We start from the raw sequence: 27,263 nt of genomic DNA on the forward strand, positions 1-27,263 counted from the left end.
AAAATAAAACAAAAACCCCACAAGAAACTGAGTATGATATTTAATCAAATATAGATTAACAAAAATAAATATTTAATTCTAAACACATTCAACATCTCTCATGTGTATAATATAAAATGTTTAATTAACACTATCTTATCATGCCATGTATTTAGATTAGAATCTAATCTGGAATTAGATTTCCCTGATTAAATTTCATTAGGTCTTACTAAATTCATCAAGAAATTATACAGACTATATTTTAAAATCTATTTCTGTTTAAAAAAATCCAGATGGTCCTAACATTTGGAAACTACAAGCTGAATTTCATTCAGCAATCTAAGCATGCACCGCCCCCACAAAAATCAGACCAATAAGGATATTTTCTTAGTAAGTCAACACTTATGAAAAGAAGGTAAAATCAAGTCTAGAAAGCACTGCTGCTTGGAATTTCAAAGTTCTACATAGTTAGGTCCCTAAGAACAAAACAAATACAGAACCCCATGATGTAAGTGCATCCTTTCTTAGTGCAAATCTGGCAGTGCAAGATGAAAACCAATGTCATTTTAAATGTAGTTTTACATACGATTTCCCTTTTAAAAAGTGGCAAAAATAAGCTAGAAAATTATAATTGTAAATTTTTGTGGTTATGGCAACTAAAAACATTTACTCTGAGAACTTTGACCTTCTAAATATCAATATTACACTACTGTGAGTAATATATTTGGCCTCCTTTGTACTCTGAATCACAACTGGCCCATCATAAAACATTCTGCTAACCCCAAATTAACCTACTGTACATTATGTGCCAAGGTGACACAGGTAAGGTCCCTTTTCTCCAATTTCACCTTATAAATTTTTTAGTGCTTATGAAGCTCCATTCAACAACTACAGAATTATTCATACTACCACATTAGTGACAGTGAATGTTTTCCTATAAACTGGTATTATTCTTTCCGTTTTGAGGGCCCTAACAACTTTTAAATATAACTTGTTTATTTTTTAGAGAGGGGGTGTACCTGCACTATGCAATTTATAACATCGTAAAAAGAGTGCCGGTATGCATGGTAATTTTTTCAGACACATCCTGTGAATACAGGTTGAAGGCATGAAAAAGGCAGGGCTGGAAACATGCACTGCAACTAAATGCCCCATCCATGATTTATTAATAGAAAATCGTCATTCTCCATTTATATATATCTAATATTCTTGCTCATGTGAACGTCAACACCAGTTTTCTCCTTTCTTTGACAGGATAAAAGTTGGCTAAACTCATCACAGTAAGCACCAGCTTCATTTGCAGACTGTGAGTCTGTAATAAGTAGCACAACTCCTGAAATTGTAATCAAAGGCAGGAAACACCGTCCATAGCATCATTTTCAAATACTTGAATCATATTCATCTTCCCTTAGGTTGACAGTAAAAAAAAAAATACTTCCTAGAGCAATGATTTTCTTGTTAAAAAGGAACATAATAGGTAAACTGGAGAAGAGTCAATCTACACATACAGTATTATCCTGGCATATGTCTCTTCTGTTTAACAATTTAGTGTCATTTTACTAATATAAAACAGAGAGGGGTGATTAATACAATAAAACAACACATTTGCTAGTTTGTTATGACCTTCCTTGGTGGTTACTGGTCGTGTCATGAAAACCTGAACATCTATTTATGAATGTTAATGCTCCTGAAATCTTGCAGTCTGCCATGGTGTCTTGTTCTTGACTTCTCTGCCAGTTCACACTGTATCAGAGACTCTTTGTAAGTTTTACTTTTTTTTAAACTACCTACAGTACATGGGACTCCACTCTGAGCAACGGTCTAATGCTGAAGTCTGACAGAATCTAAACTTTCTCCAGGTTACCTGGGCAAAGCACACAGAACAAGGGTCCTATCCATGACAGAGGCTCAGAGGATGGGAAGGCCACACAGGTGAGCAGGAGAGAGCCACACAGCCACCCCAGTCTCCTGTTCCCACTTCTGTCCACACAGACTTTCGCTGCCAGTTTTGTCTGACTTAAGCTGATGTTAAACTCCCTTGTTCTGACCTACATGGCTGTTCAAAAGTGTGTATCAATGGAATGGGCAGCGTGCAAGGAGTGGACAGGGTTAGAGAAGACGAATTCTACCATCACCCATTGAAAGTTCCCAGGGCTCTGTCTGGAAATAGAACCAAGTGAATTTTCTGAGGTGATAAAAATGTTGTTTTTAAATCTTCAGATGCTGAGACTGGCGGTACACGCCTATAATCCCAGCACAAGGGAGGCTGAGTGGGGCTGAGGCAGGAGGATCACCACAAGTTTGAGGCCAGCCTGGGCCACTGAGCACCAGAAATGCCACTAGTTAAAATAAGGGACTGAATTTTTAGTTTAGTTAATTTACTCTGCAATATCCATGAGTGGTTAGGAGCATTTATATTGGGCAGTGTAGTTCTATACAAATACTATGCTTGACTTTTCCAGTTTTTTTTTGTTTGTTTGTTTTTTGTTTTCTGAAACATTTTCAAGATGCCATTAAGACAACACCATGAAGCTAGTGTTTCCATGACCTGCCTTGTATTTTTCTCCCTGGAGAATTAACCTGAAAACAGTGAGAGAGCTTAAAAAAATATTTTATGTTTTCAGAGGACCACAGTTTGTTGGAAGGTGAACTGAAACCAAAAATGTCATAAAACATGCTCACTTCTCAATTTCTTACAAGTCTGCTTACTAATCCAGAGGTATGCTGGGGAAATGAAATCAATTTTTTAGTTAATTCAGATGATTACAGAGTATACTAATTCTGCAATACCTGATTCCTTTAGAATCTCCACAAAAACCAAGAATAGACATGCTTCACAAACGGGGCCCTAAATGTCCTTGTAACTTAACTCAAGCATCAAAGACATCTGGAGCCAGTCTACCACAAACTACAATTTAACACACTTCAAAGCTTATTTCAGATTTTATCTACTTTGAGCCAGCCTGCAGATGCTGGGGTGGAATGAGGATTCACAGAGCTACCATTCAAACTCTCAGACACAGCTATCTACAGCTTGCAAAACCTGAAAGCACTTAACACTGGCTAAACACTCATTGGCTTCATACACTATACATGTTAGCAGGCCACAACTTCATGGTTTTAAAGTTAACATCTGAACAAAATATTCCAAGAAGGAATAAAGTACAAGGTATAGTTGAGGCTGGTGACCCACCTGCAAATTTGAAAATAATGCTAAAGGAGAAATCTTTCTTTAAGGAAGGTGAATAGTATGCAAGTCAGCATGAAAGACAACTGACGAGAACAGTGTACAGTGCTTAACATAAAAAGATAAACTGTCTATCAGAATAAACCCATAGCCTTATCTTACCTGTTGCTTTCATTCAAAAGGTCTTAAAATTACCACAAAATCCTGAAAAATGTACGGTATGCTCAAGCGTTTAACACAGTTTTATTTGTTTGAAATGATGTTAGCCATACCTATTTAAAGCTTTTCATTTCCTCAGTTTTAATACTATTCTAAATGCTCTAGTAGGTGTTACTTTTGCAAAGCTCAGATAGGAATCTCAAATCCATAAAACTCTCTACGCAGTAGAAAAGTTGATTTAGAACCATTTAAATCCCACAACCAATCCATACACTCTGACATAATTATTTACACTGAAATACACCATTTATAGTCCTACCTTCCAAACCCAATTCCCATTCTCTGATAAACAAGGTGCATTTCAAAGCTCTAGCCAGAAACCGACACTCTCCCACCCAGTGAAAAAGTACCTATTTCATGTCCATTACGTGTGCAAGTATTCTTCAGCGGATACCACATTGATGTCACCTCAGGCGGGGGCCTCTCCCTTCATCACTGACACTTTACCTCTAAGCAATAAAAGTACAGATTTTTACAGTGGTTTTAAACAAAACTACTGGCCAGGACATGTGTCACCATGGTTGCATTATTTAAATTCTGAAATGTGCGGTGAAGTCACAAAGGGCATCAAGTCAAGCTATGCCTGCTCCCCCTGCTGGCAGCAGTTTCCAAACTGACAACTGCTTCAGCAATGTCAAGTGTTTAACAGGAAACCATACACACAGGCACTGGTCCAGATCCTTAGAGCCGATCTACAGACACCTTTTACAGTACTGCTGAAAGAGAGACACCATAAATACTAAGAGAATATGAGGAAAGAAAGCGCAATGCTGGCGCTGGGGGTACACCTCAGTGGCACAGCACCTGCCTGCCAAGTGCAAGGTCCTGAGTTCGATTCTCAGTACAAAAAATAATTTCAAAAACTCATCTCTTAACAAAAAACAATGCTTGATTAAAAGTTGCATGACAGAGTTGGAGATAAAGACCAGATTATGTTCTACTAGCCTGTAAAGATTCCTTCAATTCTATAGCAGAAAGTCCATCTTCCTCTTCGTCATCAGTCACCTGCTCCTGGGAACAGTAGTGGGTACTATAGGCAGAATGTTCTTCGATTGCATCCAGCCAGTTCTGAGATAATCCAAGGATATGAATAAAAGTGAAAAGCACATTTACTCCAAAGCGACAACATGAAAATGATCCATAAAGCATAAAGTTTACATAGAGGAAATAAATATTACTCCCCACCCCTGCAAAGAAACAACCACAACTACAAGGCATGGCTGTATCACACCTGTAATCCCAGCACTTGGGAGACTGCAGGGGAAAAATCACTGTGAGTCCAAGGCCAGCCTGTGGCTACACAACAAGACCCTGTCTCAATTGAACCAAACCAAAAAACCAACAACTATAATGAAATAATCATACAGGTCTCTGGTTTGTGACATCTCTACCTAAAAAATTTTCCCAGTACGTTTTAAAGTATCATGTGTAAGTTTACATATTTGTTCATAGTCAAATGAATTACAGAAATTAAGGAATGAAAAATTTCACTTAAAATGATAGGATCTTGACATTGTTGAAAAAGCTATTACACAGTAATGAACTCAAACACAATTTTGCTATCCTGTGATTAAATTAGAAGCACAAGAAACTAAGACCACTTTTAAAACAGCCAACAACTGTTTAGTGCTTTAACTTTTCAAAAATTTATTTCACGAAGTGATTTTTTTTCCTAAAAAAACTCCTTTCTTACTTTTTCCCTTATTTTCTTATAACATTACTGAAGGTAAAATTTAAACATCTTATAAAATGTTAGGATACTCATAGATTGGACTGTTCAGGATTCTTTGCAGAGCCAAAGTTTACCACTTTGGAAAACAGATCATTTTTACCCTCACAGGATTTATAAGAAAGAAGTGATATGAGGAGAGGAGAAACTAAGACAGATAGACAGAGATAGATAGATAGATAGGAAGGAAAGAAAGACAGAAAGACAGACAGACAGACAGACAGACAGAAAGAAAGAAAGAAAGAAAAAGAAAGAAAGAAAGAAAGAAAGAAAGAAAGAAAGAAAGAAAGAGAAAGAAGGAAAGAAAGAGAAAGAAAGAAAGAAAAGAAAGAAAAAGAAAGGCAGGCAGAAAAGAAAGAGGAAGGAAGGTTGGCTGGTCTGTTGGTCAGCTGGTCTATGAATACTGCTTTGATTTAAGGGAATATAGATTCTCCATTAAATCACTGTTCCATGAATTTTGATCAAATGAATCCCTTTCTTACTTGCTACTCTATTTCCAACTGATCACAGAGGTAGGCTGAGACTACTGTACCATAAGTATCAGAACACCTGGATTATAGCCTAGGTTCTGTGACTTAGAAACTGTCTGGTCTTGGGAAAGTGCTTCCATCCTATAAAGTAGACTAAATTATCATTTAGCCATTTTTCCAAAGCCAACAGAGGCCCCTCATATTCAAAGAATCAACATGAAAAAAATTATGAACAGAAAATACCTACAAGAGCTTGTTGATAAAGAATTATAAACTAAATTTTAAATGTTTCATATAATTGTTCCTACTAAAATAGCACAATCAACAAGCTCTTAGAATAAATGTCCACACTAAGCCTATGTTATATTTTTCATGTCTTTAAATGTCCTTTATGTTTTCTGAAAGATAAATGAGTCCAGACAGTTACCTCTCGTGACTGTTGAAGGCTATTCTTAGGAACCCTGAAGCCATGAATGGTGTCGTCAAAACATTTAATAAAGAAGAGGCAGCTGTCACTGGATTTCACCTTAGACAAAGAAGTCAGCAAGACAACATTCACTTAGAAAATAAGACCCTAAAATTACCTGTTCATAAAATCTGAAGTATTAACATAACAATGATACTCAAATACAGTGGTGTCTTGGTTTACAAACTTAATGTTTTTACAAGTTTGGGGAAGATGGTCGCGTTTGTGTTTGTGTGGAGAGGATCACCACAGTTGTGTTTGTCACCAGATGTGGAGTTTGTGAACTGAAGCAAAATCATGTTGAATGCTTCTGTTTGAGAACTGAATTGTTTGAAAACAGAAGCATTCATGAACCAAGATATTACTGTAATTGAAAACACTGATAAAATCAGAGAAAAATGATTAGTGTTAGCATCAAATACACCATAGATTATCAATGTCAAATTTGCCTTTCCTATTCTTACTCAAAATAAATATTAATAGTTCACTTAGTATGTAGCTTTAGTTCTACACATTCTATTAAATATAACTCAGGGGGCTGGGGATTTAGCTCAGTGGCAAAGCGCCTGCTTGGCAAGCGCAAGGTCGTGAGTTCGGTTCCTGGGTATTGGAGAAAAACCAAAAATAAATAAATAAATAAATAAATAAATAAATAAATAAAACTCAGTATGCAGTTGGACCTTAAAACCCTTTTAAAAAGTGACAGCTCCAATACCTTCTTTGTACCACTCTTTTGTTACGTTTTGTTCGAGCTGACTGTGGAAAATGTTTTAGCTTAGCAAAAATGAATGAATAGTAGATAAGGTTAATAAAGACAGGAGGAAAAAGAACAAGAAATAATTTTTAAATGAAAATTGGAAAGACAGAGGATTTAAGAATGGAAAAGGGTAGACTTCCACTTTAAGTCCCTACCAGAGGACACTCCCTGCAGAAAACAAATACACAATTATTTTGTAAGCCCCCTCTACCTCCCCTGCTTAGAAGAAAAATCAGCACAGAAGGACAGGAAAGTGAGCAACATTTGGTAGGCTGTTGGGAAGCGCTGTTCTCTTGGACGAAACAGAAGGAGGAGCAGTGGAAGACCAAGGCCTGGGTGAGGGACTAAGAGTAGTGCACCCACTGACATGACCGGAACAAGAGCCCTCATGGAAAACCCAGCCTTCCTGCCTTTGGAATTAGCTGAGCAAAATTGGGGAGCTGCAAACACCAACGAGAGCAGAGGAATACCCCATGAAAGGGACAGAGAGATGGGAGAGCCCTGAAGTTGGTATACTCTCATCTCTACTGATCCATGAACCACACATGCTCAGGAAAAATGCAAAGGAGCTCACACCAATCACAATCAATCTCATCCCCTGCTTGAGACAGTGTTTACAGTCCAAACCAAGCCAACAAAATATCTTGCTAAAACAAAGGAAAACATTTAATAAAGAAACACAACAGAATCCAGGATCTCCAGAACTTAACACTGACAATAGTAAGGATACAAACTAGAATTACCTCACATATAAAGAAGCAAGAAAGCAGAACATATTCACAAAAGTGATTTACAAAATTGTGTATTCACGATGCAAGTCCTCAATAAAGTAGGAAATGAAAATAACTTCTTCAGTCAGATTAAGGGCACCTATGGAAAGCCTACAGCGAATAACTCAATGGTGAAAGGCTAAATGCCTTAATGTTTTATACTTAACATGACAAACAAAACAAAAAAATTGACTCATCAATAATATTGAAATTGTACTAGTGGTCATATCCAATAATAATAAAGCAGGGATGAGAAAGAAAGAACATACAGATTGGAAAGAAATACTGCAATCCTCATTTGCAGACAACAAATTGTACATTTTAGCTTCGCAAAAATGAACGAATTGTAGATAAGGACGAAAAAGAATAGGAAATAATTTTTAAATAAAAAATTGGAAAGAGAAGATTTAAGAAGTCTATAGAATAGCAAAAGTTGTAAGTGAATTTAGCAAGATAATAGGGCATTTACTAAATGCTGAAAATAATTATATGTACTGGCTGCAAAAAGTTAGAAGGTGAGATATTGGGCAATTTTAGTCTCTATAATAGCTTCAAAAATATATGCATAATAAATTTAACAAAATATAAAACATTAGGAAATTAAAGATTTCAATCAATGAAAAATATGCAGTATTTACAGGTTAGAGTTTTCAATTTCACTAAGACAAATTTGCCTTTCATATTCAAAGCACGGGCCCAAATTCAACACAATCTGAATCAAAATGAGCATTCCAGGACACTAAAAACTGATCAAAGACATGTTTAAAAAACTGAAGTGCTTATTTAAAAAAACAAAAAACCTACCTAACTTCAATAAAAACAGTAGATGTTGGTGGAGTTTTAGTGTGAAATTGCTCTATTCTCTTCTGCCTGACTTTATGGAAAGTTTTACAATATAGGGCAGGCCCTAAAGCTTAGGGCTAAGTTTATTTAGAGCAAAGCACTGAACATTTCATGCCGAGAGCACTGTCACAAACAACTGCAATCTCAGCAGCAAACAACCAGGAAAGGCCAATATCACAGCATACGCGGCCCAGATACTGTACTATTTGGAGCAAGCAAGAAACTGGCCAGAAAAGAGCCAGAAATTTTTAAGCTCTTGTAAATTTGTTTAAAACTAAAGGAAACCATGTTTAAAAATTTTTTAAAATATATTAAATCATCAAATACAAAGCACCAAGAGAGACAAGTTACAAAAAAGAACCAAATGGAAATACTAATGTTGAAAATTAGCAAAATTGAAATAATTCACCCAGTGGCACTCAAACAGGTTTGAGATGGCAGAAAAAAGAATGACAGAACTTGAAGATAGAGCAATCTGAAGGGAAGAAAGAAAAAGAAAAGGAATTTAAAAAGAAAACAGCCTCAGAAATCTGTAGGGCATTGAAAAGACGCTGAAAATGTATTTCATAATGGTTGAAAACACCCAAGTCTGGTAAAAACATTAACCTACATTTCCAAGAAACACAGTAAGTTCTAAGCATGATAAATCCAGAGAAATATATACCTAGAGAAATTGTAGTCGAAATACTGAAAGACAAAGAAGAAACCTTAAAAGCAACAACAGAAAAATACTCATTAAAGACGGGCATCTGAATCTGCATCAGAAACCAGGGAGACCAGAAGCAAGAGGATGACATGTTCCAAGCGCTGAAAGCAAGTTTCCATCTTCCAAGAATTACTGTTCTAAAATGAAGACAAAGATATTTCCTAACAAGCAAAGACAGAGAATTCACTGTAAGCAGGCACACATATTGCAAGAAAGTGTACAGGAAGTCTCTTAGGCTAAAAGAAAGTGACATCAGACAAGAAATAAAGAGCATGGGTATGGGCAATTGCACAGGTCACTATGGAGTATATTTTCATCTTTTTTCTCAACTGATTTAAAGTAACTGTGTAACAGTAGCTATAACACTGTAAGGCAGGGGTGACACATGGGCTGCAACCTCCAGGACAGTGAGAGTACAGGCCAAAGGGAGGAGCTGTGCATGGTGGCCATGCTTGTAATCCCAGTGGCTCCGGAAGACTGCAAGCTGGGACTCAGCCTGCACGAGCCAGTGAGACCCTGCCTCAAAATCCAAAATTTAAAACACGGAGCACATAGCTAATGTGAAGGCCCCACGTTCAATGCCTAGCACAGGGGCATGGGAGTATACGGGAAGGAACAGAGCCATACTGGAATGAGAAAATTACCCCAGGCAACAACAAATATCCCCTGGGGAAAAAATAAGAGCCAGGAAAGGTAAAAGTGTAAGCTACAATAAAAGAAGCCAGTCACCAAAAGCCTTGTCTGATTCTACTTATATGAGGTACCTAAAGTACTCCAGCTCACAGAAGCAAGAAAGTAGAATGGTGCTTCAGGGGCTAGAAGTAGAAAATGGAGTCCTGAGTATAGAGTTCCATTTTTGAAAGGTGAGAGAGTTCCAGATCATGTTTCACAACAAAGTAAATATAGTTAAAGTGACTGAATGATACACACAAAAATATAAGGTGGTAAATAATATGTTTTTGCCACAATTAAAATGTTTTAAATTCAAAAATTTAAAAAAAAAAAAAGTTCTGACATAAGCTATAAACTGGGTGAATCTTGAGGACATTATTCAAGGTGAAATAACCCTGTCAGAAAAGGTTAAATGTCTTATGACTCCACTTAAATGAGGTATCCAGAGTAGTAAACTTCAGAGAAACACAAAGTAGAACACCGGTTGTCAGGGTTGGGGGAGGGGGCTATAAAGAATTAGTGTTAATGGATATGATATCAGCTGGGCTAGTTGAAAAGCATTCCTTGGATCAGCTGGGCTAGTTGAAAAGCATTCCTTGGATGGATGATGTTAACAGAGCACAAGAATGAGAGAAGCAGCCAGCTGAGCAGACAAAGGAAAAGCGGGCAGACTTGAGCACGCAGGTTTGTGCAAACAGACGGGATGGAAGATCAGCTAGAAAAACAGAAAAACTTGTTTTTCCTCTTGGCTGGTAAACATAAAACAGCTGAAAGTGGACCTGGAGAACTTAGGTCTTCTGATTTTCACACAGGCTTTATATTTTATTTTAACCTCAGAAAAATGTCCACTGTCCAGATTTACCATGTACAGACACAAACACACACACACACCCCTAATGTTAAAAGCTTTGCATAGATATTTCTGGATGATCCATTTCTCACACCACAATATATAGAGATAAATGATTATATGTATTATATGTAATATATATGTTTCAAAACAGATTCCACAATTTGTTCTCAAATGTAAATATACACAAGCGCTTTCTATACCTTCTATAGAATCTCATGATTTTACAAATGATTTCAGGCAATCATTTGCAGAACTGATTTCATACTTTTGTCTCATCTTACCGTGCATACTGCTTGAGTCAGGTGTTTGCATCCCTGGCGATAAACATTATGGACTGCATCAGGCCTTCAAAACAAACATTAATTTACCAAGATGAAAGGAAAAAAGGTGAGTGAAAATTTTAGTTTTTCAAAATTTACATACTGCAATTTAATAAATCTAAGGCTACTTACTGTTTCCTATACCATGAAAGGACTCCATGTTCTAACACTACCCAGAACAGTCTCCAGCCAAAAAATCTTGAACTCTAAGAAAGAATGACAAAGATTTCTCATGCTTACACATCTGGATTCAGATACTTGAATGATAAAAAGCAATAAAGTTCTAGCAGTTATATCGGAATCTTTCATCTAGAGAGTAGTACTGAACATTAAAAAATGCTCGGGGCAGGGGATTCAGCTCAGCGGCAAAAGCACCTGCCTGGCAAGCGCAAGGTTGTGAGTTCGGTTCCCGGTACCGGAGAAAAACCAAAAACAAAACAAAACAAAAAAAAATGCTCAAGCACGAACTCAGGTACCAAGTGCAGTAATGAAAACATACCACTCACTACAGGAACAGAAGAAGTGCCACACTGATAAGATCAATGGTGAATACAGTTTACGGTTCTGACAATTCTGTTCAGGAATATTTATAGAAAATATACCCGTTGTGGACTTCAATGGCAATTTCCTCAAAGACAAAAAAGAATGTCTAAAAAAAGAAAATTATCCTAAATTTGTCATATATAATACAAATATAAATGCACACAAATTTATAGAGGGATTGTTATGGTTTGTGTCTGTGTGTCCCCCCAAAGACTCATGAGGCCATGGGGCAGGCTTTTAGAGTTTGATTGATTATGGGTGTGAGAGCTACACCTGCCCTGGGGTGGATAGTTTGCAACACCCACCCTGGGGTGGATAGTTTGCATATGTAAGGGAAAGAAAGAGGGTACTTCTGGCCATTTCCTCTCTGGTGTGTGTTTGTTGCATTGCTGTGTTCTGCCACCATGAGCTGTAGCCCTCTGCCATGTGCCACTCTGCCTCGTAACTTGCCAAGTACGGACTGTAACCTCCACAAACTGTAAGCAAAATAAACCTTTCCTTCCTTAATTTTGGGAGTCAGGTATTTTTGTCCCAGCAACGAGAAAAAAAGTAACCAAGACAGGGACTGACTGCAAGTGCAAAAGAATTTATGTGCTTGGCCACAGTTAATTTTAGAAAATAACTGAATTCCAAAACAGAAATTTTTAGAACCACAAGAATTTTATATGTATAACCTGTGATGACTCAAATATTAATTTTCTCCTAAATCCTTCATGGTTTGATGTTTGAAACAAAAATAATACCATAGGTCTATGATTTAGTGAGAAAAAAATGTGGTTTTTCACTACTCTTTCTGGTAAAAACTTGTTACCTAAAAGTATTAGACCATCAACAACAAAAAAATAGTGATTGATACAACCAGGGGAAGCCTCTTAAGTCTAACAGTATAAAATGGTTTACATTTTAAGATCCAACAATGATTAAATCACATACACAGATGTTCCCCACCTTATGATAGTGTTATGTTTCAATAAACATATTATGAGTTGGAAATAGTATTTCATCAAAAATACATTTAAAGGCTGGAAATGCAGCTCCCTGGTAGAACCCCTGCCTAGCATGGCTAAGGTTCTGGGTTCTACCCCTAGCATGGGAAAAAAAACAAAACAAAAAGCATTTAACACACCTAACTAACCCAACATCATGGCATATCTAAGTCCACCTTAAACGTGCTCAAAATACTTCCATTCGCCTGTCATTGGACAAAATCATCTAACAGAGTTGGCCTTTTTCATGATAAAGTGTTAAATATCTCATGTACACTCACAGGTGGGTGGTTTGAAGTCACAATGGGATGCAAAAACAAAACAGGCTGGGTGTGAAGTACAGTAGGATGGTGCTTATCTAGCATGTACAAAGCTACCAACACAACACCAGAAAAGGAAGAGGAAAACATCAAAAATACAAAACACAGCCTCCAAAACACACTGGCAACACAGTACCCTGTACAGTTTCAGTCGTTCTGCCTGCAGTCACGTGGATGGCTGGGGCCACAGCCTGCTACCGCTACCCAATAAAAGATCAAAATTCAAAACGCTAAGTATGGTTTCTACTGAATACATATTCTTTCCATGTCACTGTAAAGTCAAAAAACTTGTAAGTCAAACCATCATAAGTGAGGGACCAGCTGTACATGAGAAATGACTTAAAATGCTTTTAACAGAAACAGAACATCTGAGAATTCTTCCTCCAAGTGTTATAATTAAAAAGCCATCCCTTACCTTCCAGAGAGGGCCTTCATATCGTTTCAATGCTTTGTAGATGACCTATTGAAAACATGTTTCATTAAAAAATGTACCTATGTGTTTCAAATACTCAAAAGTTTTTCTAAATATTACATACACCTAACTCAATGCTTTGTACCTTATTACCAACAAGAACATGTTTCATTTCAGCACCCTGGGCAAGGTCAAGAGGTTTCTGATCTGTGTAAAACATAAGAGAAAAAAGCCATCAGAAGCTATCTGTACTATAAAATTGATGCTGCAATTGCAGCATATAACAATCATTCTTTCATTAACCACACTTCTCCCTTTAAAAAAAAACAAACCAAACCCACCAGTAGTTTCCATTTCCATTCTGCATGGCTTCCTTGGTAACCACCATCCTGCCAGGAAACCAGTTTAACTTCAGAATGCTCTGCACAGAGCCTGATCAGTCACGCTTCTGGCCTTAAACCACTTGTATCCGTTCACTTGTTTTAGTTTTCGATGGCTACTATAACTAATTAGCAGACTTTACAGTTCAAAACCACGTAAGGTGATTACTTTACAGTGAATTCATTTAAACCTATACACTATCTCACAGTTAATTTTTAACCCTTCTATCAGTTGCAAACATGTAGTATGTACAGGTAGATTTCTGTACACAGTTCTCCTTCCAGAATCCACTATGTGCCAATCACCATTTTAGGCCCTGGGGATTCAGTGGTGAACGTGACAGAAAAAAAGCTGGGATTAGGGGGACCACAGAGGAGAAAGAGATAAATTAATGATAATAAAAAAATAGCAGATAATGAACCACAGTATGTCAAGATTGTTCAAATGGAAGCTCTGACAGAAACACTGGGAGACTACTTGTAGACCACAGTTGAGGAACGGCTGCGGGAAGGCCTTTGGTAGCAAGGGGTGCTTGGACTGAAGGGGAGGATGCAGCCTTGTGGGAACAGAGAGGAAGGGTGCTCCAGCAGAGGGAACAGGTCCTGATGTAGGAGTAAGTCACAGTGCAAAAGACAAAGAAAGACAGGACAAATAAGGTGTTACAGGCCAGATTCTCAACATAGAATCACTGAAAGGTTTTAAGTAAAAGAGTAAGATTATCTGACAGGTTCAAAACTCTGTCAAGGTGTTAAAAACAGAAAGTATAAGGTAACTGGGGAAATGTGGACTTTAGCTGTCTCATGATTTTAAGAAGTCATACTATTAATAGGATAATGCTACGGCCCTTTTGTAAAAGTAGTTCTATGAAAACACAAATTCAAATACCATAAAAATCAGTCATTTGAAGTATATAGTAGTTATTAATACGGTCACACAGACTGTACAAACATCACAGGGTTGTGTTTTTTTGAGGAGCCTTTATTCTTTGCTAATAGACTGAAATCTTTACAGATGAAATGGTATGCTGAAACTGCTTCAAGATAACCCAGGAAGTAGGAAGACACAAAAGGAAACTGACCATTTTTGATACTTCCTGACAGTGAGGTTCATGTCAACTAATTATACTATTCCATTTTGAAGCTTTGACAATTTCTATCGTATTTTTTAAATGTCTATGGCTGTTGGGTAGAAAACAGCTTGTAAACGTGGGTGACATGAAATCAGAGACGAGGCACAAAGCAACAGTCACAGGCAGGTCAGTGACAACAATGGCTTGGAGAAAGCCATTAAGAGTCTTTAGTATGGAGGGGAGTACATAGGATTGACACTTATTTGGGAGGAACACTTATAGAACTGCTCATGCACAAACCTGGGGCTGACGATATATTACTTCTTTAGCTAGAAAAAAACTTTTTAAAAAGTTAACTAAGAAATTAACAATCAGTTTAGCTTTTCTACGTAGCACACAAGATGACTTATAAAGATCTGCCAGTTCTGTGTTACTCTCATTCTCTATATAGGCCACTTTTGAGAAATCATCCCTTCAGGCCAAAGAAAGGAAGATAATATGATTTCTTTCGTAGATTTCTGCCCTAATACCAAAAATAAACTTTGAGCTGCTGCCAACTAGATGAAATCCGAGGGCACAGCCTCATTCCCGGACTCAATGTCTAAACTGCCTGGCACACGGCAACAATAAAATACATTTTAAATTAAGTGAAAGCACCCTCCTATTTTCATAAGCTCTGTAACTAACTAGTCATTTTAAAAACATGTACATTTCTCACCAACCACGACAAAATAAAGAAAACATTAACAACGTAATATTTAAAACTATGCACAATATGAAAGATGCCATTTCTCTTCAATTTAACTTACACAGAATGCACTCTCAAATTCCAACAGTGTTTTTAACTGGAATCTAACAAGATTATATTAAATGCCATTTGTAAGAGAAAACACAGAAGAACATCAAAAATAATCCTTAAAAAACAAGAATAGTACAAGGAAAATGGTCAGATATTACAGCAATCATTAAAAGTATATACTGATGACAGAAGAGAAAGATACGGCAATTAAAGAGAACAAAAAAATTCTTAAACTTGTGAGAAGCTGGGCGCACACTAGGTGGATGCTAAGGCAGGAGGGTCATAAGTTCAAGTCCCACTGGCAATTCAAAGAACCCTGTCTCAAAAATAAAAAAAAAAAGGGGGTAGGGATTTACCTCAGTGCAAAGGTCCTGAATTCAACCCCAGTACATCCAAAAAAAAAAAAAAAAAGTATAAGAAAGGTATGACAAAGCAATGGAAAAGAAAAGATTACTTGGTAAAAGGTATAAAGATAAGCAAGCATTACTGTAGGACTCGAAGTTCTAGTTTCCGGCCTAAACCCTCCCCTCACAGGGGCAAAGGGGCCACGCCCTCCTGTCCTCAGCAGCACTCCCTCTCCCCAGCCTGGCCTGCTCAGGGCACCTGGCCACATTCCTCCTCCTCGGGCAGGCCATGCACTCCCAGTTCTGGAGCTTTTACCCTGGCTTCCCATGAATGCTCTCCTGTCAGGTCCTTGGGGCGCAGTCCCTCACTCAGTCTGCTCTTTGTTCAAGGTCACTTTTGGGGAGCCTTTCCCTTACATCCTGTGTAGCCCCAACACCATCACTCTCTAACTCCTTCACCCCTATTTTTCTGCACCTCATTACATATATGTATAACACACACACACACACACACAAATTTCGTCTATATTCTCCAATCAAAATATAAGCCTCAAGAGAGCTGGGAGCAGTGGCACACACCTGCAGTCTCAGCTATTTGGGAGGCTGAGGCAGGTGGATGACCTGAACACAGGAGTTCAAGGTCAGTCTGGGAACTACAGTGAGACCCCTATCTCAAAATATCTATATAAATGCTACAGGAACAACAGGGGCTGTCAGGTTGCTGTTGAGTCTCCAGCTCCTCAGACAGTTCTTGGAACATAGCAGAAGCTCAGCATTTGCTGAACGAATTGATACAATTACGCGGAAAACTACTAGGAAGAAATCAAACTGAATCTTTACAAAATCTCTAAATGTAGAAGTCTTAGAAGAAACCAAAGAGGAGTATCAGCAAATTTGATTAAAAATGTAAAATATTCTTTTTCTTTCCCAAAAAAAGACTAGGTAATAATCACTGTCCGATCACTAGACTCCTGGGTGAAAAAAACACATTATATTCACACAAATTGCTATCCAGAAGGTGGTGAGAAGACTATAGTTTCAGGGCAAGTGGAAAAAAGCATGGATGCACTCTCAAATGCAAAAAGCCAGATTTTCATCTGTCAACTCTGCTCACATTTGTGAACTCCCTGCAGTGTCTGCCAGCCACACCCATTCCCCAGGGTCTGAGCACTCTCCACAATCCCATAGCTGATTCCCGGCGGCCAGGTCCACAGTCCCCAGTGAGTGCACCTGGTACTACCAGAGTGAGTTTCTCTGTAATTCGGAGCCAAGCTTAACAGACTGCACTCAGGAGTGAAGCTGTGAGGCAGCCATTACTGCAAAACAAGCAGGTCTGCTGAGAGTCCTGGTCTTCCTGAGACAGTGCAGTGAGAGAGAGATGCTCACGCAATGCATGAGCTGCAGTCTTCTGGGTTCCTGACAGATTTTGGTCCCTAATTCCATCCTGTTTGATTCCTAACATCTCCTGCTTTGGAATATCATCAGACACTTATGGTTTTTTGGTGGTGGGGTACTTTATTTTTTCTTTTGGTGGTCCTAGGGATTAACTCAGGGCCTCGTGCATGCTGGGCAAGGAGGGTACCACTCAGTTTTATCTGAGCTCTATATTCTTATACGAATAATAGAACTTTTCTTTTGCTGACATTCTTGAATTGGTATCTATGATCTAAAACTTTAAAAAATGTATTTCCTATTACAGTGATACAAGCAGACAGCTAGATCTTGGAAGTGGTGTATGTGTTCATCAACTGATGAAAGGATATCCACAAAGTGGTATTTATACACACTGGAGTACTACTGTGCCATAAAAAAGATAAACTTGAGTCATCTGAAGAAAAATGGATACATCTTGAGACCATAATGTTAACTGAAATGTATCAGAGATACAAGCTTAAATACTGCAAGAGTTCTCTTATATGAGAAACCAAAATATAAACACAGAGCAAAATAAAAGATAACAGGAAACAGGAATATAGATTTTTGGGGGGGCTTTTTAGGGAGTGGTACTGGAAGTAGAACTTAGGACCTCACACCTGAACTATACAGCTTGCCAGGCAAGTGCTGCACAACTGAGCTAAATCCCTGGTCCCTGCTGTTTGTTTGTTTTAATCAGGGTCTTGCTGTATAGTTCAGGGTGGCCTTAAACTTGCTTATGTAGCTTAGGTTGGCCTCAGAATCAAGCCAATCCTCCTGCCTCAGCCTACCAAGTGCTGGGGTTACAGGCATGTACCACCACGCCCACCTGGGATGTAGAATTTTTATAAAAGGGATGGGGACCAAGAGCTGGAGGGAGGGGAGAAAGGAAATGAAGAATTAAGATGTGTTAAGTACATGTACCAATTCCCCAGGATGAATATAATCATGTACTCCAAACAATAAAATTAATAAAAATTAAAATCCTATATAAGAAATTAAGTTGCTGTAAACACTTAAAAATATTTTATGGGACTGGGGATATAGCTCAGTTGTACAGCACATGATTATCATGCACAAAGCCCCTTCAGTCAAGCCCCAGCTCAAGAAAAAAATCAACGAGAAACATCAGCAACTAAGCAAACCAAGTCTTTGGATGACTGAATTATAGGTAATTATATGTTTCTTTGGTGACTCATTTCACATTAGTTTTGCAAATAATATATGCTCTTAAAATAGGCATGAAAATAGATAAGAACCTACAATATTCCAAAGTAATACCATTTGTGTAATTTTTCTTTTTAATACTTTCCATGATGCAGATATATTGATTTTCTCCAATTACGCCTTTTCTACAAGGTGCCATCTTGACTTTTACCAAGAACACTGTAACAGCCTCAATAGGAACATTTAATTTTGAAAAGACATTTAACTTTAAAACTATATTTAAATATCTATGATAAACTTTTCAGTGTTTACAAGGGGAGGGATTTTTCCCATAGACTGACATTTGCATGGAACTATGTCAATTCTTATTTCTTAGGAATGCTTCTGATCCTAAATTTTGAAAGTATTGCATTCAAATCTTTGTCAAAGTGGTAGAGACTAGGCATTACACTTTAACATTAATTTCTGGTTTTGTAGCACTTTTTGGATTCTTGTGCCCTAACTTCAAGGCAGAAAACAAATTTAGTTCTTAAATAGTAACTGGTAGATAAACTTTAATCTATACACTGTGGTTGCTCCTACTGCTCTATAATTTATGAAGCCCTTTAGGGAAATCCTCTCCAGACACCTGTACCCTCCCTTCTATTACTCCCTTTCAATGTTAAATCATTCCATAAACTGCCTCTAACTTTCAAAGGTAATCATGATTCTTAAACTGGTGTTGATCATTTTCATATATCTTATTTTATTATACAAGAATGTTGCTATTCACAAGGTGTTTTTAAATGTGAAATGTTTCAACATTAAAGCTATGACATGATGTAGTTATCAGTCTTCAACTTTAGAGTTTTCATTTATGCATGTTAATATATGTAGCTCTAATTTTATCTATTTTTGTGTTTTTGCAAGAATAAGCCACATGATTTAGCAGTTAAGCTAGTCTCCAATTTTTCACTATTTTAAGTAGAGTTAAAATAAACATCATAGTACATACTCCCCTGGTCTTCATGTAAATGATTTTTTTCATATGGGTGGATTTTAATCTAAGTTTTCTATCTCTGTGTGAATACTTCAGTCTTGTGGGTTTGTTTTATTTTTTTGGATTTTTTTGCCATCTGTGTATATTCTTTGGTGAAGGTCCTGTTTGAATCTTTTCAAAGTTGGATTCCTTATCTTCCTATTGAGTTAAAAGGGTTTCTTATATAGGTTATATAAAGACTACTGTTCCATACATGTTTCACCAATATTTTCTCCCATATGACAGCCAGCATTTTCATAACAACGCCTATTAAAAATTTATTCACTTTGACAAAGTCCATTTTATCACTATTTTGCTTTTCGCACTATATTTAAGAAATCTTTGTCAAAACCCCAAGTAACTAAAAGTTTCTATGTTTTTAGATTTTTATGAGTTCAACTCACGCATTTCTGCTATCTACTTGGAGTTAATATTTATATATATGGCATGAAGTCAGGGACAAGGGTCACTGCTTAGCATACTGATACTCAACTTATCCAAGACTATTAATTGACAATTTTCTTCTTTTCCCACTGATACCTTTTTACCTTTGTCAAAGATCAGTCTGAAGAGGGCTGGACACACAGCTAAGTGGTAGATACTTGCTTAGTATGTATGAGGCCCTGGTTCAATCCCCAATACCACAAAAAATGTAAAGAAAAAAAATACACTGACTACATGTTTGTCACTGGTTTGTGAATTCTCTATTTCACTGACTTATGGCTAGTCTTACATTAAAACCACAATGTCCTAAAGTAAGGTAGTATAAATCTTCCAATTTTATTCTTTTTCAAGTTAGTTGGGTAGGCTAGATTCCTTTTCATTTTTAGGTAACTTTTATAATCAATTTAACAATTTCTATCCAAAAAAGCCTGCTTGGCTTCTGAGCAGGCTTCCACTGAATAACTAGATCAGTTTGAGGAAAACTGATACCTTGATGTCAAGTCTACTGATTCCTGAAAATAGTATCCTTCTCCATTTACTTATATTTTTTCTCACCAAAATGCTGTGGTTTTCAGTGTACAAGTCTTGCACATTTTTTTACCAAGTTTCTTTCTCAGTGTTTCATAAAACTTGGATGCTGCAGTAAATGTGTGCTCTTCTAAGTTTGATTTCTGACTAATATTCAGAAATACAACTGAATTTTATATATTGAACTAGTTCACTTATTCAAATAGGTTGTAGGCTTCTTTTAATTTTTTAACATGGATGATCATGTCATCTGTGAATAAAGATAGTTTATTTTGCTTTATTACACTAGCTAGGACTTCTAATACAATGTCTGTACAAGTCAAGGAAGGGAGATATATCTAGTCCCTGTAACTCCACCGTAGCCCAAAGCTGATCCTGTCTTGGTGTTACAGAATTTGTACTACATGTTTAGTCTTTAAATATAGTAACCAGTATGAAAAATAGGCATCTACAATTATCTGCTTCTAACAGACAGCCAATTGTCCCAGCATTATTTACTCAATTCTTTGCCTGCTCACGTAACGTCATCTTCATCATCTGTCAGCTCTCATACGTCCATACTTTAATTTCCAAATTTACCTGGTCTTGTTACCGACTCCAAACCAATACCAACTCCAGGATCTTGCTGAAAGATCTCATCCATCTCATGATTTTAAGTAACTTTCTGTACTAATAATGCCCAAATTTTTTTGTAAACCCAAAATTTTCCATTAATGTCAAATTCCTATTTTCAACTGTCTCTTTTCAGATTTTAAACGTCTTTGAAAACTAAATTCCTAATACTCAGCAATTGCTTACCTGCTATCTTCCCTTCTTCACTAACTGGAAAATCTGTTCTTCCATGTGCTCAGGTCAAATACTCCTCCCTGACTACTTCACATCTAAACCATCAGAAAATCCTGACCACTCTACCTTAAAAATGTATGAAAAAACCAACCACTTACTTAGCTGTCATCTTTATTGCCACCACCCTGACCCAAGTCAACCCCATGTCTCACCCTGGAATTATGCCAATAGTCTCCTCCCTGATATCTGTCCTCCTACACTCTATTCTACTCACAAGCAGGCAGATCGCATTTTGCACGTGTCAGATCGCAACACTGCTGACTCCTAAATCCTCCCACTGTCTCCCACTTCACATGGATAACAGCTCCATGAAGACAGACTTGCCTGCTTCATTTTGTTTTCTTCAGTGCTCTAGATCCTTACTTAGTCCCTGGAATATTACTCAACAAGTCAACAGTAAATATTTGTTGAGCTAATGAACATCTTAATTACCATAGATTCATAATTAGTCCCTTTATCCAGCAGAGTAAGAACCCAAGTTCTCTTCCCCTTTAAAATTGTGAGCCACTGACTCTCCTATATAAATTATAAATTTAGAATCAGCTGGTTAAGTTCTACAGAAACCATGAGAACTTGGCTAGGACTACTTTCAATGCATAAAATAATCTGAAGAGAATGGTTAGCTTTTCAGGGTTGAGTTCCTCTATACCAAAAACATAGTAGGGATCTGTCTGTCTGTCTCTCTGACTCCATATGTACATCCCTTTCTGTCTCTCTGCTGTTATGTCTGTCAGTTGTGCTTTCAATTTCCTTCAGTAAAAACCAAGCCTCTTTCATCAAACATATTCCTACTTTTCTGCTATTACCACAAACATTAACTTCTTTAAAAATTACATTTTCTATCACAAATTGCCAAACTTTCTTCTTTTATCTTAGAACATGCTTAAATTTCCCTTTGCCTAAAAAACAAAACAAAACAAAAAACTCCACTTGAAGGCAGGGTGGTGGCTCAGAGGCAAAGCACTTGCCTGCCACACACAGGCCCTGGGTTTGATCCCTAGCACTGCAAGCAACAAAGCTCTACTCATCATCCCTGCTGTGCTTAAATAGAAGTACTGGAGTGAAGAAGTGCAACCTCTGCTGCTGCTTCGCTTCCTGCCCAATCCTTAACCCCGTAACCCAGTTTTTATCCAACCAGCCACTGGCAACTATTCTCTCTGAAACGACATTCAGCACCAATCACCAGATTCCACAACCCTCTCTCAGTGTTTATCTCCTTTGGCCTCAGCTGTACAAAACACCAGGAACATCCTACTTTTACTCTGCATTCTCTCTCCTTTTAGAGTCCATGAAACCAATGTTTCATCTCCTTCTGAGTGCCTTTTCTTCTCTATCTTCCAATTTCTCTTCTAGTTTTTATTCCAGGAAGAATCTATATCCATCCCAAAGACTCAGGGAAAGTCTCTCTCAGGAAGTCGAGTTTGAGCCTCTCTTGCAGTGAGGCTAGGGTTTACAAGAGGAGCCAGCATATCTGGCAGAGGAGAGCATATGCAAGGTGAGGACAGGGTGATTAACTAGACAGCCTTGAAGAGTTTGGGGTACCTAAGCTACGGTGTCCAATATGGTAGACAGTAATCATATGTACATAGCTACTCAGTACCTTAAATGTGGCTTGTCCAAAATGAGACATGCTGTAAGTGTAAAATACACACATATCTCAAAGACTTAGTGGGAAAAAGGGTATATAAAATCTCTTTAATTTTTTTCACTGATTACATGTCTAAATGGTATTCTGAATATACTGCTTTAAGTAAAATATACTAACATTAATTCTTCCTGTTTTTAATGTGGCTATTAAGAAATTTAAAATGACACATGTGATTCCCATTATATTTCTACTGGATGGTAGAAATTCAGAGTATAAGCAAAGTTGAGGCAAGGGAGAAGCAGCAGCAGATTCTACAATACATTTTCTTTTTACTCTTATTAATGTCAGTGAAGTCCAGGTCCTGATTACTTCTCACCTAGGATAATTTCAATGGTCCTACTGGTCCCCCTGCATTCTTGGGTCTATCATTTTGTTCGGTACTGTAATCATGCTAATCTTCTCAAAGCACTTTCCCGCTCCAACGGCTCAGTCATTTCTCACTCAGGGTTCCTGGGACCGTCTAAGTTGAAGAGTTCGATACTGTGGCACAATTCACGGCTTTCCACTCTACAAGTGTAACCTCTATCTGCAGGGCTCCCTAACACTTCTGAGCCCCTGTCTGTGCCAAAGTGGTGCTGTCACCTACACTCCACCTACATTTTTCACCTTAACGCTCTTCTTATGATCTTCTCTTTGCCTAGAATGCCATTTCCCAAATTCCTGCTTATCAAAATCTTATTAGAAAATAAAGGTAATGTGTTCATATTAAAAAAAGAAGCAACATGTGGAGGTGTTATTTTGTTACAGGTACAAGTACAGTAGAAACATGCAGAGATTATTTTTTTAATCCTACTAGAATTTTGGGTCTATATCATTCATCCCTTCATGAAACATTCTCTATTGTCAATTTTCAGCTGATATGCAACCCTTCCATGGTATCATGTGCTATGTGTTCTTCTAGGTGCTGGCTGCACTAGACAGTAAGATATCAGCCCTGCACTTAGGAGTTCAGTGCCACTGGAAACAGCGCCATAAGCCAACAATTAGGATAGAGCACAATTTAGGCTCTGATGGAAGTGAACACAAACCCCTGAGGGAGCACTGACAAGTCCTTGCTCAGGCTAGCAGCTGGCAGTGGGAGCCATCAAAAAGGCAATGGAAGAGGCCCAGATGGGATGCTCTCCTTCTGAGTATACCAGGGACCCTGTACCATTTCTCTTCTGGTTATCTACTTCTGTCTTTGATAGTGTGTTCAAGTACAGTCAACCCTCATTATTTACAGATTGCTTACCAATGTGCCCATTGGGAAAAGTTAATCACTAAAATCACCACTTGTGGCAATTTCTCAGTCATTCACAGACACTCCCAGAGTGGTGAAAACAGTGAGCTATTGTCCTGTGACAGTCAACTGGCAAGAAGAGTCTCAGATCAGCTCCTCCCTTCCTCCATTGACCCAGAAAGGCTCAACTAGTGAGAGGAGCCTGAGATCTGCCGCTCCTTCCCTCCACTGGTGGGACTCAGGGCCTGGAGACCTGCAGAAATGCCAGCAACACAGTAGGACCTTGGCTAAGGTGCACACAATGGACTGGTGGGACTAGAGGCATGGAAGTGTTTCATGCAACAGTAACAATATAAGCCAACAGGTGATAAGTTAAGAGAACCAGTGTTGTGCTTGGGGACAAAGATACAAGGAATGGAATCAGGTGGGCTGAATAGAATCAGGAAGGGCTGCCCCCTTCTCTTTCCTTGTATATTCTTTTTCTTTTTCTTCTCTTTTTCTTTTCTAAATGACTGGGGAGAACGCCAGCCACAGAAAATTAATCTCATCCCCCAAATCCAGAGACAAAGATTAGACCTAAACCCAACAAAACCTACGTGATCTTGGCTAGAGTACACATTTCTGGGATTCGACTTGGACCTGCCACAGAACTGTAGACACTAGAGGAATTTCACAACTTTCACTTTTCTTTGACTGTTTTCCGTCTTGGTATTTGGCTGGATTAGTGTTTTGTTTTGCTTTGTTTTTTGTTTTTTTGTTTTGTTTTTGTTGTTTCTTTTTTGTTTCCCCTTTCTTTTCTCATTTTCTCTCCATTCTGTCATTTTGTTTTTCTGTATGTTGTGGGTTTTTTTTGGCATATGAGGTTATTTTTGTATCTCTAACCTTTCTGTTTTATTCTCCTCGTCCTCTTCCTATCTTTCATCAACTATCTCATTTGACTTTCTGATACTTTCATGTCAGTAAACAATGTCTCTTCTCTTTCTCGTTCACTTCAAAACTCCTTAACCTTCTCCTCCAATCCTTCCTTCCTGTGTCCTACAATTAACCAAAACCTGAATGATCATCCTGTGCCCTCCAACCTTGCTCCTACTGTATTTAGCCTCATTCAACACTCCATCTTACCCTCATCCTCTTGAAATACCCCCCAACATGGTAAGGTCACTCTACTAAGTGGAAAGTCATTGCATACAAGTTCCTGGTATAAGTTGGATTATATTATATATCTGTAGACCTTTCTCCTACGGTGGTGGCATCAGGCTAATAGTACCACATTTGTAGTAGCCAGGCTGTACTTGAGTCTATTGTTATTGCCAACTGAATTACTTTATCCAGGATGTCATACATGCTATAAACACTCCCCCCCTTATGATAATACTGAGATTATAAGGGGTCATAACCATCATCATAGTCCAGTACCAAAGGAATGGGCCCTAAATCAAATACCAATGCCTCATCCTTAATATATTGGGAAGGTAGGTTCTTGGGATAGACATAAAGACCAAGAACTACCTACATCTAGAAGATATCCAGAAGAACAGATATCTCCTAGGAAAGCCTCAACACTGGTGATAAAAGGCTACCTAACATAAGAAATCTACAAGCATCAACACAGAAAACAAAATAACATAGAAAATACAAAATGACAGAACACAGAAGCAAAGTGCAATCCCAAATGCCCAGCCCAAACATGACAAGTCCAGAGTACAAAGAGAGGAAATCAGAATCCAACAAATGGAATTCTCTGAAATGATAGCAACAGAAGTGAAACAACAAATGGAAGAGGTCATAGAAAAAATAATCTCTACATTTAAAAAAATGACAATCAAAATGAAAGACATTAAAGCAGACACAGATAAACAAATAGAGAAGCTAAGGAAAACAATGGAAACCATGATTGTCAAACACAGTCAAAAAATGGAATCAGTGAAACAGATCCAAACAGAAATCCAGGAGATTAAAAACTCCACTGCAAGTATATGCAGCAGATTGAATAAAGGTGAGGATAGACTATCAGTTCTACAAGACAGGAACACAGCTAGCAACCAGGAAAAGAAAGATATCTTAACAATAGCAAGAGACCATGAGAAACCAATCCCACAGCTACAGAATGGAGCAAAGAAAAAACAATATTAGATTGATTGGAATCAGTGAGAAAGCTGGAGGTGGCACAAAAGCCAGAAAAAACCTCTTCACAGAAATAATGGCAGAAAATGTCCCAAACATGGATAAACAATTTGACATACAAATAAATGAAGCATATAGAACTCCAAAAAGGCATGACCAAAATAAATCTACACCAAGGTATACAATAATCAAGATACTAGAAATTCAGCACAAGAACAAAATACTAAAAGCAGCTAGAGAAAAGAAACATATCACCTATAAAGGAAAGCCCATCAGAATACCAGCAGACTTCTCAACACAAACCCTCAAGTAAAGGACAGCTTGGAATGAGGTATTTCATGCCCTAAAAGAAAACAATCTTCAACCCAGATTGATGTACCCTGCAAAACTATCTTTCAAAATTGATGGAGAAATAAGATACTTTCATGACAAAGAACAACTGAAGAAATTTATGACCACCAAACCAGTTCTGCAGAATGCTCTGAAGGACATATTATAAAGAGATAATGAAGACCCAAATATATGAACACCAATAGAAAGAAGCCACCAGGCAGGGCAAGCAATTAAACAGAGGAGAAAGACAGGGAACAAACAACAAAAAACAATATGAAAAAAAAACCAATACATATTAGTTATTAGTTATAACCATCAATGTAAATGGTCTCAACTCACCAATCAAAAGAAACAGACTAGCCAGAATGGATCAAGAAGCAAGATCCAACAACATGTTGCATTCAAGAAACACATGTAACCCAATAAGAAATTCATAAACTAAAAGTTAAAGGATGGAAAACAATTCTACATGCCACAGGAAACCAGAAAATAGCTGGGATAGCTATTTTATTTGTAGGCAATGCAAACTTTAAACCAAAACTGATCAAAAGAGACAAAGAAGGTCACTAAACACTTGTTAAGGGAAAACTCCAAGAAGAGATAACAATCATAAATATTTATGCACCAAATACAAGCTCACCCAATTACATAACACAAATATTAACAGACATGAAAAACCAAACAATCACTAACACAAC

At 37.6% G+C, this 27,263-nt stretch overlaps 1 protein-coding gene across 4 annotated transcripts in view; it reads right to left on the minus strand.

The window, feature by feature from the left end:
* The window catches only part of Osbpl1a (oxysterol binding protein-like 1A), a 188,574-nt gene that overhangs the window by 117,987 nt on the left and 43,324 nt on the right, over nucleotides 1-27,263 (minus strand). For 2 of the 4 annotated variants that reach the window (XM_005372715.2, XM_013504468.1), the window contains 6 exons: nucleotides 13,378-13,439; nucleotides 13,236-13,280; nucleotides 11,104-11,177; nucleotides 10,933-10,996; nucleotides 6,012-6,110; nucleotides 4,331-4,453 (listed from right to left, as the gene is read on the minus strand). In XM_005372715.2, the coding sequence (XP_005372772.1) occupies nucleotides 4,331-4,453; nucleotides 6,012-6,110; nucleotides 10,933-10,996; nucleotides 11,104-11,177; nucleotides 13,236-13,280; nucleotides 13,378-13,439 (467 nt within the window). Of the gene's footprint in view, nucleotides 1-3,735; nucleotides 3,864-4,330; nucleotides 4,454-6,011; nucleotides 6,111-10,932; nucleotides 10,997-11,103; nucleotides 11,178-13,235; nucleotides 13,281-13,377; nucleotides 13,440-27,263 lie in introns of those variants that run through there. The other 2 variants (XM_005372716.2, XM_005372717.2) reach the window with 2 other exon arrangements.

The sequence above is a fragment of the Chinchilla lanigera genome, unplaced genomic scaffold (genome assembly GCF_000276665.1).
Source record: "Chinchilla lanigera isolate Chin_1 unplaced genomic scaffold, ChiLan1.0 scaffold00001, whole genome shotgun sequence".
NCBI classification, from domain to species: domain Eukaryota; kingdom Metazoa; phylum Chordata; class Mammalia; order Rodentia; family Chinchillidae; genus Chinchilla; species Chinchilla lanigera.